This window comes from Rhyacophila brunnea, unplaced genomic scaffold, assembly GCF_057557595.1.
Source record: "Rhyacophila brunnea isolate RB1 unplaced genomic scaffold, BYU_Rbru_1.0 scaffold_21, whole genome shotgun sequence".
Classification (NCBI taxonomy): Eukaryota; Metazoa; Arthropoda; class Insecta; order Trichoptera; family Rhyacophilidae; genus Rhyacophila; species Rhyacophila brunnea.
In genome coordinates, this window is record NW_028232871.1 from 1897938 (window position 1) to 1911036 (window position 13099).

General features: G+C 36.0%; 1 protein-coding gene across 2 annotated transcripts in view; it reads left to right on the top strand.

Moving 5' to 3' along the window:
- Nucleotides 1-3682: 3682 nt before the first annotated feature.
- Nucleotides 3683-13099, top strand: part of drosha (ribonuclease 3 drosha) — a 45450-nt gene continuing 36033 nt past the window's right edge. For both annotated transcript variants that reach the window (XM_085948695.1, XM_085948696.1), the window contains exons 1-5: nt 3683-4763; nt 7353-7431; nt 8173-8389; nt 8472-8589; nt 12277-12432. In XM_085948695.1, coding sequence (XP_085804821.1) covers nt 3886-4763; nt 7353-7431; nt 8173-8389; nt 8472-8589; nt 12277-12432 — 1448 coding nt within the window. In that variant the 5' untranslated portion in view covers nt 3683-3885. The remainder of the gene's footprint in view (nt 4764-7352; nt 7432-8172; nt 8390-8471; nt 8590-12276; nt 12433-13099) is intronic.

Here is a 13099-nt window from a genome sequence, read left to right on the forward strand (position 1 = left end):
CATCTTCAGTAGACACAGGTACAATGTAATTATTGAAAGCCCATATTCCATTGGCAGATTGCGTCTGGCCCGATCGTCTGCCACGACTGTCAAACTCTATTCTCTATGGTTTTCAAGGATCGTGAGCGATCGGGTCGAAAGTGGAAAATTTTCTATTATCCGTCGTGCGATCCTTTCATTATCAAGCGAAGATTGCCGAAAGCGTACGAAAATAGCCGAATATGCGCCTGAGTCATGCAAACGGTCGTTCATTTCATTCTACTGGTCGATTTCAACTGAACAACTACAAGATGGCGAAAACTTAAAAAATATATATGGAGTATCACCGAGGACACAGTCCTCGTCGAATAAATACACGCCAAAGATATAGTGTGGAACGTAAAAAAAACCCGCCATATTCAATGGCGATCACGCTGTTCTTCAGTTAGCCAACTTTTCACCCAGTGTTTTCGTTTACGGCGAGTCCTGACCGCCTGAGCCAGTTGAAATATAGCCATACTCGCTACAATAAATTAGTCTTTCGATTATTCGATTTCGATATTCGAATTACTCAATTGGTTTGGAGATTGAAGCTCGCCCAGTTATTCATGATGTAAATTAACAATAAGTATACAAACTTTCTATAAATGTCAAACGGCCGCATAAATTTTAACAGATCTGATGCTCGCTAGGTTTGACAGCTGACAGCTCAGTTTTGTTGACGTAAAATTGCGCGGGAATGCGTTCAGTGTAGCCACCAATCTAAGAAATATCTAGTTTTCACTCAACCTATATTTTTAATAATAGCAACACTAGTATTATTTTAACCAATCAAATCAAGGGCCAACGAGATTGAATCGTTGCGTGTAATTGCAAATAGCTAGCGACGACGGTTGGCGTCGATCGTTGGATCGGGTTGGGTCTGTGCGTCTGCCAATGGAATATGGCCTTTTATGAACAATAATGAAATGGATAAAACTGGTAAATGAGTTCGCAAAATCGTAGTGGAATGGAAGGATGACGCTGTTATTAATTTAATTGGAATCTTGGAAACTAGTCCACTATTGTGGGATTGCACACAAGCCGACTATGAAAACAGAGTTAAAATAAATGCTGCTTGAGTCGAAATAGTTCAGGATTTGGAAAGCAATGTTATTGCCAATCGCTCACCGACCGTTATTTTTCGCATACGGGTTTTTTTCGGGGCTCAATCTTTAATAATCACCCATCAAAATCTTCACACGACAAGCGTAGGTACGAAATGCATATAATTATGTTACACCGTATGTGTGAAATTGAATAAGGCAACGGGCTTGCAATATTCATGAATAAGTCAATTTATCTGCCGAGTGGGTGAATTTGGTAGGGTATGGAATTCTTAAACTGTCAACATGACAGTAGAAAAAGTAAATTTAATACGGATGGTTTTATTAGTTGTAATTGGACATAATATAATATTATTATTATTAAGTTATGTTAGGTTAGGTTAGGTTTTTTAATTCTAAAATCAACTGAATGTATATTTTGAGGTTAGCTAACAAGTGTCAACAAACTTTCAAATCATACTATCACAAACAAACAATCGATCATTACCTGAGACCCAAGCACGAATCAAATCGTGAAAATACCTTTTAATAAAATTCTTCCATTATCATATTATAGTTCTAGATTTTTGGGCATAGTAAATGGTTATGAACGTCATTGTAGTTATTGATTGGTATATTTTTATATAGGTAATCAATGACGTTTGACACATTTGGTTAGTTTGATTAGTTGCATAAAACACCACCGGAGCGCGACCATCTATTTTGACCAATGCATGAGCATTTGACACATTTGGTTTAGTTGCAAAAAAACACCACCGTAGCGCTACTATCTAATTTGCCCAATGCATGAACTAGGCAGAAAAATTACTGCCGAATTCACGCATTCAGCAGATATTTTGCCTAATTCATCAATAAGGCAACGGGCTTGCATTTTTCATGAAATAGGAAAAATTTTGCCGATTTTATGTAACACGCAATTTCACACATTCGGCGTAACAAACTGGTGTATTTCGATTTTCATTTCACATATTGGCGTTGGCGAATACTCATCTAGACTAATATATTTTTCGAAGATGTACCAACTATAATGCTTGTCAAACGTCATGTTGGTAGTATTTATCAGTGGCAAATATGTGACACAATAGATTTTACGGCATCGTGTGTAAACGGATTGGCACATACGGGGTCATAGTTACTATACAACGACGTTCCTAGACAAAATGCTGCCCCATTTTTTATCATCCTTTCATGACTCCAATATCGAAGAATTACCAACAAAATATTATAAGTACCACTAAAACATACCAAGTTAAATTAAATTTATCCACAAAAGTAAGGATTTTTTGACGTTGGAAATATAGTGGCTTCTTACATGCATTTTTGCGTTAGTCAGGCTGTTATTATTCGAAAATCTGTACGTCTCGTTTATGGTCACCAAGCACGTCGAAAGGCAACGGACGTAAACTAGACTTCGCGAATCCGACAAAATAATTACAGTCCTGTTAAACCTTTTAATGTTAATTAATACAGTTTGTGTCCAACCAGTGAGTTGATTTTTTTAAAGGAAAGATATTTTCGTTATTATGTTTAGGTACTTAGCTATTTCTATATATACCAAATGATTCTCCTCGATTTGCCGTCCTTCGAGTAACTGCCGCCCCCAAGCGACGCTCAATCTGCCTACCCCCACGGGTCGTCACTGATTCTATGCCCACGCCTCTGTCATAGATTTTTTTGACATATATTCGTTTAATATGTGTAAACGGAATGGCATAGATATGACCAAACACACCAAAACGCTCTTGACATATTATGTGCCCGATCGTCATAGAGTGTATTTGGTCCTTCAGTCATAGATAAGGATAGTACCTAGTCTGCATATTGCATGGCAGCATGGTACAAAGCAGTGTTGCCAACCGTACTATAATTATAGTATTTATACTATAATTTTGGTCCGCGTACTATGTACGATCTAAAACAGGTATAGTATGCCCAAAATACTATAATTTTGAATATCGAAAAAAATATGTAAAAGTACTAAAATTTCGATTTTTCCGTATGATAAATTGGTGCAAAGCACTATAATTTCGCCATATAAGAAGATTTGGATATAAAATACTCGAAAAACGTAAAAAATCCCTTGATTTTGGTTTAAAATGAAATTTATTTAATTCTTCGGTAAGCATTTTTGGTCGGAAGAGATACCTACCTAAATAAAAAGGGGTCTCGGAGTTACTCATTCTCCGTATTTTTTTCTTCCGAGAAACAAAAAACCTGTACATTTTCAACAGATGGCAACGCGTACTATATTTTTTCCCCAAATACTATAATTTTGGAGGGTCTGTACCTACCAATGACATTAATATATGGACGAAGCATCTGGAAAAAAATGACACTCACTTTTTCGTTGGGTCTGCCGAATGGCATAATCTGTTTTAACGCCATTACAATAAAGGTGATATTGCTATAAATTCCCGATGCGTGATATCGCATAATGGAAATTGCGTGACGTCTACCTATACATATGCGAATGTCGCTATGCGCGAATTTACTTGCTAGCTACTGTATTGAGTGCGTTGTCCATAAATAATGTCATTGGTCTGTACTATAATTCCACTTTGAAAAGATGGCAACACTGGCACAAATCAAAACAGACCATAGATAAAACCGACTAGCGTTCACTCAAAATAATAATTGTTAACCTAAAAATCTCATTAATCATTAACCAGTCATTAACTACATCACTGACAATGGCGTAAACAACTCGTGTAAACAACATGGAAAGTGAATGAAACAAAACCGGGCTCGTTAATAGTTTATAAATTTATCGATCAGATTTACATTGTAACCCAATAAAACAATGTCTTATCTGCCAAATTTTTTCGTTCCACCTCCTTTGGCGCCGGCTCCGGATGATTTCAACATGCCACCTCAGAATATATTTCCAAATACCCATGATCTGCCACCACCTATACAACCGTATTCAGAAGTCCCTTCGCAAATGCCTGATCCATATAATCAATTAGCTTACGATCCTTCCGCTGGTTGGTGGGGGTATAACCCTAATGACATAAGCGCATATCAATATCCACCCTTAGATATGTATCAAAATTATGGAGATACGGTGCAGGGCATGAACTTATATCCTAGTCCTGTAATTGATCAACTTAATGTACCTCCACCGACTTTAATGAACGTCAATCTACCACCACCTCCCCCAGCCGATATCTTAAGACCTCCCGGGACATCTCCTGGGACGTCTCCTGAGCCGATTCATCCTCCACCGAGCAGACGTACAGAGCCACATTCTTCCACATTGAGAAGTGTCGATTATGACTCTCGCAAATCTTCAAGAGAGACATCTACCAAATCGGACGATCCTGGAAGACGATCTTCAATCGTACGAAAGAAATATGATGACAGATATCGAAAAGATAGACATAGCGAATACAGTTCGAGAAAACCATCCCACAATTCATCTGAACATCGTAGTCATTCACATAGAAGAATTAGAGAATCCAGCTCGCATTCCCGCAGACAGAACTCTAGGGAAAGACAATCTCACTCTTCGCGTTATCTTAAGTCATCTTCTGTGAGGAGTAGCGATAGAAATAGAATTGAAGATAGAGAAGTGAGGTCTTTAAGATCAGTGGAACCTTCTCTTAAAAGGTCTTCATCTTCTCGGAGTAAATACAAAGAATCATCTTCTGATAAAAGAGATGGGGACAATAAAAAGAGGTTTGTTGTTTGATAATGGACTTTTTATTTTTAGACTTAAGTAGGTACCATAATATTTTTTCTTAAACCAGGGCAATTTTGAGAATTTGCTCGAAACAGAATGTATGTGATTTTAGAAAGAAGAAGTATATTCAGCCAAGATTCTAGGATTCATCATGCGCCAAGCCAAACCATTTAAGGATCCGAATGTCATACGTATACTGCGTCTCGCTAGTGCGTAGTATTCTTGAATGTGTCTATTATCTGGAGTCCTTATGAAGTTTCCTACAAGTTTATTTTAGAGCGCATCCAAAAGAAATTTCTTCAATGTCTTTATTTTAAGACATATATCTATTTTCCTTTTAATAATTCGTCAAACGATTACTTTGCGACTGCCTTTCTACAAGGCGTGCTCACTTTTCACTCTTGAATCTCGTAGGTCACTTCTGGTCTTGAAACATTTTTGCCTGCTATCACGAGGGATGGTTTCTAATCCTGGCATCCTAAAGAATTTAAATTTATATGCGCCTGTTAATTACCTACAGGGTCAGAACTGTTTCCTCAAGTCAAGCCTTTCAGGCACCATTAGCGAGGGGTGCAAGATTAGTAAATGCGCTCCCTAAAGACATAGACATTTTCAATGATGTACTTTGCATTTTGTTTTTAAAACTGTATTTTATTGTATAAAATTGTTAATATTTTTTTTAATATTAATACTATCGAAGGTACTTGATGGAATTTGAATTTAAATTCTAATGGATTCAAGCTCTGTACTATTCCAATTAAATCGTTTATGTATGAGAATGTATAGATGAGGATTTAGGTATGTATAAGTGTATATTAGGTGAGATTATATTAGGGGAGTTTATATGTAATTTTTTTTAAATAATGTTATAAAAAAAGTATGTACCATGTAAGAGTATTATTAAAGACTAATATCTCATTAGTTAACCCCATTAATTATTTTTCTTAGAATTGACGATTTACACCTCTTGAATGTAGTATTTTTATTGTTCATAAAGAATAATGATCTATTATTATGTTTTGACTGTGCTATGAGTGTATTGTTATTAATAAGATAGGGTTTTTACTAATTAAGTTTTTTACTGACACTTCAACTATTCATAATTTGTTTATGGTATTTTTTGTAACCTTTGACTTAATAGGTAGGTAATGGAGTTTTTACCTACTTTATTGTATTGATTTATTATATAAGCTAGATTAAAGAGAGTTTGTTGTCAGTGTGTGTTTACCTTTGGTGAGTGTACACGGCGCCTGAAGATGCCGAAAGGCAAAACCCGGGTCGCAAAAAAACGACTTAAATGGAATAGTACAGAGCTTGAATCCATTAGAATTTAATGTTTTTTTATTATTATTTATATTTGTTATGTCCACAATGTTTTGTTTTCTTAAATAAATAGAATATGATTCAAAAAGAATAAGTAATGGAGTGATTAACAAAAAATGACATTTATGTAGTAATAATTTGGGGATTCTTCTTCTTCTTATTGTGCCATCCCCTAGCGGAGGTCGGCCACCATCAAGGCGATCTTATATTTGTCGTCTGCTACCCGGAACAGTTCGGTGGAGCTGCACTCGTACCAATCACGGAGGTTCTTAAGCCACGAAATGCGGCGCCGTCCTCTGCTACGCTTCCCATTGATCTTTCCTTGAATGACAAGTTGGGGAATGCTGTATTTTTGTCCTCTCATAATGTGGCCGAGGTATTGTAGTTTCCTGGTTTTGATACAACGTAGAACTTCTCGGTCCTTCCCCATTCGATTGAGAACTTCAACATTTGTCACCCGGTCAGTCCAAGGAATTTTGAGGATGCGTCTATACAGCCACATCTCGAAAGCTTCAAGTCACCGTGACATCTCTTGGTTTAGCGTCCATACTTCCATACCATAAAAAAGAATTGAGAGCACATAACAACGCACCATACGCAGTCTCAGACCTAGGTTAAGATCTCGATTGCTAAGGAGGCGTCTCATTTTGAGAAAGGCGCTCCTTGCGATCTCAATTCTAGTTTTTATTTCCTGAGACTGGATTAGCTATATTCAAAAAACTATATACAACTGATTAAGTTCTATCACGTAAATGTTTGTACTCTGCCCCCTCACCAGTGTTGCTATATTTTCAAAGTGGAATTATAGTACAGAGCCTCCAAAATTATAGTATTTCGGCAAAAAATATAGTATGCATTGAATGACCAATACTTTTCTGCATTTTTAAAAAATTCCGCGTAAAGTAATTAACGTCTCATACTTTTAGACAAAATTTAAATGTTAAATAATTAATGTCACCTTTTTTTAGACAAAAGCCTTTTTTTTTAGTTCTCCGGGGGGTTACTTTAGCGATATTTTTAATCTATTGCCAACTTTTTTTCCGTTTATAGTATTTTGGGCGTACTATACCTGTTTTATATTGTACGTAGTACGCAGACGAAAATTATAATGCAAATACTATAATTATAGTACAGTTGGCAACACTGCCCCTCACAGTCTTCTACTTTGACATCTTAATTTATTTGTATTTCGTATTTTATGGCACCAGATATTCAAGAGTTTTATTTTGTATGCAATCAGTAATCATATTGGACAATTTCAGTGATGACTTCTGCAACAACATGGAAGAGGTTTACGAAAATATGGAAAAAAATTTGGCCGACCAATCAGAGGAAGATGAAGTAATTAAAGTATATAATACAGTCGAACTTGGTTATTACGAGGAAGATGGGATTGACTGAATTTGCTCGTTATAAGCATTACTCGTTATATCGTTATACCTATAACATTTTTTGCGCCACATTCTATTTAAGCATAGAACATAAAAAATCTGAAAACCATCCTAAAAATCCCCGAAACCAAGCATGGCATTCATAAACTACAAAAGAAATTGTTTATTATAATGAAGTGCTGAGCCGCCGGCGCTGGTAGGTACCTACTGAATTCACAAAGCTTGGATTTTTTATATGCAATGATATTTTTTCATTGTCGTCGGCGAAAACACCAATTAGGTACTTAGACACTTAACTAGTGTCATAAACAAAAATGTTGTTTTTAAACGATCAACACATTAACAGTTTTGCTCTGTATACCCGAGAAGTAGCTCGTTATAAAAGTAAATAAATCTATGGAGAAAATCATAAACTAAAATGTCAACGAATGTTTCCTCATTACATCCGAGAGCTTGCTATTTCTGTGATCGTAATAACCAAGTTCGACTGTACAATAATGTTTTATTTAAATGGTATTTTATAGATTTACAAATACAAATAATAACTATAATAATATCATAAAGTTAATGAAGCTTTCCAGTAAATCCGCTAGTTGTAGTCGTGATTTTTTTGTTGATTAAATATTAGCTAAAGTTCTCCCTCATATTTCTTCTAGATACCAATTTATTATATTGTCCATGTATCCAACAGTTATCAAAACGGTGGTATCGCAGCTCACCTGCCGATCTGTACTATGTGGCAGCTGAAGGCCGGCGAAACGTGATGGAGAGTACAGCGCGAGGTCGGAAAATTGCAGTAAACATGAAAAAGCTGCTCATCGAGAGGGGAAAGAACGCGAGACCGGTCCCCGGGGCTGAATCCCTCGCTCCGCCTCGCCCGCATAGGCCAAGGTTATGCAAGCACAGAAGTATGTATAGAAAATTTGAATAGGTCAAACCTAATGTAAGTATTACTACACGATGTAATACCATTATTGCATTGATTGACAGGTGAGAAATTAAGCTCAAGTGGAAGTTCCAGTAGCAGTGAGAGTGACGAGGCAGACCACGCAATGCAGGAGCTTGAGAGGAAACAGCAGCATCCTCGGAGATTACATCCGGAGATGTGGTAAGCCCGAGAAAAAGTATTATATTATGTACAACGATGGTGAAGAAAATTTTTTTTCAACAGAGACAGCATTTATGTATGAAATTGAAGTAGAATTATTAAGACTAATGATGATTCAGGACTCATGAGATTCCGACAAAGAAGGCTTAAAGAAAAAATATTCTTTTTTTTCATAAATAATTTAGATTTGTGATCTACTACAGTAATTCGATACACCAAAGAAACGGTTCCATGACAAAACAGAACAACGATAAATATAACTATGACCTTTCAGGAAAAATATAAATTTAATATTGAAATTGTCTTATCTCTATTATGTTGATAGATTTTTAATAGCACAGATTTTCAATACGCCATAATAAATCCGTATACGTAATTTCTGCATTCCTAGATCGCTAATTGCTAGAAAGCCTCAAATAAACGGGACTTTGCCGGCAAGCTTAGGATATCTCATCTTAATCAATATAATACAGTATAACCTCGTTTTTACGTGCCCGGTATTCACGTTTTCCCGGCAATTGCGTGTAATTTTTTCGGTCCCGATGTATTTCAGTACATTTAATACCCGCATTTACGTTTTTATTTCCCGCGATTTACGTCGGAAATATTAAAAATATGCGAGTTACGCGCGCTTCTGAAGAACTGTCTGATAAAGACGAAGTTGATATTCCAACAAAAGAAGAAGCAATGAGGTTCACCGAGGGTTTAAAAACCTACTTTACAAACTTTGCTGATATCCAAGATGACACTTTTAAATGTTTATATAGTAGAAAGAGAATTACATAACAAAAAAACAAAAATGCAACAAACTAGTATACATATGTACATGATTTTTTCAATAAAAATTTTAATTGAATGTTGTTTTTTAATAAAATGTTATTTTTTTAGAAACATAAAATTTTAATGTTCTTTTTTTCAATACCCCCCTTTTACATTTTCCCTCCAATTAGGTTTAAAATAGGGGTTATACTGTATGTTCAAAATGATTGGGTGACCTAGGTACAACGAAATAATGACCTAACCTAACCTAACCTAAGCTAACATAACCTAATCTAAATAGATTCCACAAAAAATAATGTTTCATTTTTCCCCTGGCTGTTCTGTTTTGTCATATTAATACTTTCGACCGAAGGTAATTGATGGAATTTGAATTTAAATTCTAATGGATTCAAGCTCTGTACTATTCCATTTAAGTTGTTTTTTGCGAAAGTAGGTACGAGGGTGGGTCAATAATTCCTTAGAAAAAAGCATTAAAACAGTTTTTATTTTTGTATTTTTTTTTTATTTCTCAACATAATCTCCTTGGAGCTCAATACACTTGGTTAGACGTTTCTCAATTTTTTTTAAACCGTCAGAAAAATAAGTTTTCGGAAGGTCCTCAAAATAAGCATTTGTCCGATCGATGACTTCTTCATTTGAAAAACAACGTTGTCCACTTAGCCATTTTTGGGAAAAGGAAAAAGTCACTGGGGGCTAAATCTGGCGAATACGGTGGGTGGTCGACCAATTCGAACTTCAATTCTTCAATTTTAGCCATTGATCGTAAACGATTTAAATGAGCCGTTTTTCTTCAATTTCGTTTTTTAGCTGGTCCAATAAAGATGCATAATAATCCCCTGTTATTGTTTTTCCTTTTTCCAAATAGTCAACCAAAATAATTCCACGTGCATCCCAAAATACAGTAGCCATAACCTTACCAGCTGATTTTACGGTTTTCGCCTTCTTTGGACATGGTTCGCCTTTCGCAATCCACTGCTTTGACTGTTCTTTCGTCTCGGGAGTATAGTGGTGTATCCATGTTTCATCTACAGTCACAAAGCGACGAAAAAATTCATCCGGATTGCGTTGCATGAGCGACAACAGGGCTTTAGAGGCCACCACCCTATTGCGTTTATTGTCGACTGTGAGCAAACGCGGCACCCATCTTGCAGAAACTTTTTTCATGCCCAATTTGTCATGTAAAATAGAAATGACGCTACCTTTTGAGATCCCTGTAACCTCAATTATCTCACTCAACTTTAATCTTCGGTCACTTAACACCATATCGTGGATTTTATTGATCATTTCTGGTGTAGTCACCTCTACAGGACGTCCTGAGCGTGGTTCATCCTTTGTTGATGTACGACCACGTTTAAATTCATTTAACCAGTTATAAATAGTTGCAAGTGAAGGAGCAGATATGCCGTGAACTAAATCCAACTCATTTTTTATTTCCTTTGCTGTTAACCCTTTTATATTAAAATGTTTAATAACAGCTCTAAACTCAATTTTCTCCATTTTTGTAAACAAGCAAATTTTTTTTTTAAATGTACGAAAATAAAAAACAACAACCCGACCAATCTGATTGAAACTTCGCAGCATACTGAATCGGTAGTGCCGCTGCATGAAAACAAACCGCTTACAGTACTAGTCGCGCCACCTGACGGCTTTTCTAAGGACTTATTGACCCACCCTCGTACCTTGTAAGAGTATTGTTAAAGACTAATATCTCATTAGTTAACTCGATTAATTAATTTTCTTAGAATTGACGATTTACACCTCTTGAGTGTAGTATTTTTATTGTTCATAAAGAATAATGATCTATTATTATGTTTTGACTATGCTATGAGTGTATTGTTATTAATAAGATAGGTTTTTTACTGACACTTTAGCTATTCATAATTTGTTTATTATATTTTTTGTTGTAACCTCTGACTAAATAGGTAGGTAACGGAGTTTTTACCTACTTTATTGTATTGATTTACTATATACGGTAGAGTTAAGGGTGTTCGTTGTCAGTGTGTGTTTGCCTTTGGTGAGTGTACACGACGCCTGAAGATGCTGAAAGGCGAAACCCGGGTCGCAAAAAACGACTTAAATGGAATAGTACAGAGCTTGAATCCATTAGAATTTGTTCTGTTTTGTCCGATCACCCAAAGAAACATACCTATTAGAGAAAATCTTGAAAATAAAATGGTGCCAGCCATGACACAAACCTGCATCTATCAAATTCCAGACAATGATTTTTACCAATTATTTAGCCACCTGCACCTTACCTAATAATGACGAAATAAATGATAGTCATGCAACTGAAATGCTTGCTAATAATTTAATAAGCTACTGCTTTATTCAACGAGTAAATCACAAGGTTTAACATACATAATTCGGAAGAGCTTAGAAACATACCCATTAGATCTTAAATCTTGAAACAAATATGTTGGTAAAATTGTGTATATTCAACAAATAATTTTGAAGGAGCCCTAAACGTTATTTCTGTTGTGACATTGAATTGGTAAACGCGTGAAGCATGGTGAAGTTGGTAAACGCCACAAATAATAACATCGCTCAGTTGCTATTCCGATTTTCTTATTCACATAATATGGCAACCATTTTTTATGATTATGTGACACTTACTTCGGTGCAGTTATAAATGGTTTTACACAAATTTGTCTTTTTATATGCCATGTAAATTAGTAAATAGTGTTATAGCAGTAGTGAGTCTGCAATAAAAGTCATTTGTAGCTAATTTTATCTGTGGAACAGTGGTGCTTTTTTTGCTTCACTTACATATATTGATGCTCCATCAATAAAGAATGTTACATTCTTAAATATTGTGAATAAAATAGTTTACGCGGGTTATTTATCAATCTTATTTCAGTGACTATATTGTTAATTGGCAGTTATTATTGGTTTTCTTTGTTTCTTCAGGTTTAATGACCCTGGCGATATGAATGACGGGCCGCTATGTCGGTGTTCAGCTCGCACAAGACGGCAGGGGATCCGGCACGGAGTCTACGCGGGAGAAGTGCGACCTCCGCCGTGTAACCCTCACTCCAATAATGCTGATAAGCTTTATCATTACAGGTGAGATTGAAAAGATATTATGTACATGTTTATGTCATCATCATCATCAGCCTGAATCTATGCACTGCTGGATGAAGGCCTCCAAGCTGAATCCACTTCTCCAGGTCCTGTGCATTGCGTTGTCACGTACTTCCGCAGAACTTAATAATTTTATCGATCCTAGGTCTACCATGCGGACGTTTTGTACCTCTTGGGTACCACTGGATAACTAGATTTGTCCATCGATATTGTCCCTTCTTCGAGCTATGTGTCCAGCCCATTTCTATTTGAGGTTTTTAGCAAACTCTATTACATCGCAAACCCTTGTCTGTTTCCTTATCCACTTATTCCTCTTTTTGTCCTTGCAGCATGTGCCTCTCCATACCATGTTGTGCTACGTTTCTGGATCTCTCTTTTACTTAGGTTCCATGTTTCAATAGTAAAATCAATAATTATCATATTGGCAGTAATTCAACATCAGCGAAGCAACTTGTTACAATGAACGCCTAACTTTTTGCTTTGCTCACCTTTCTCGGATATGTAAGCTGTTAAATATTAAATAAAGGTTTACTTTGTTTGAAAGATGAAAAGTTAAGTTTTAGTTTAAAAGATGGAATTATATTATGGATAAATTACGGGATAGATTAAAGTTAGGAATGGGAAATTCGGAGCAAGGGGGTAATTTGTG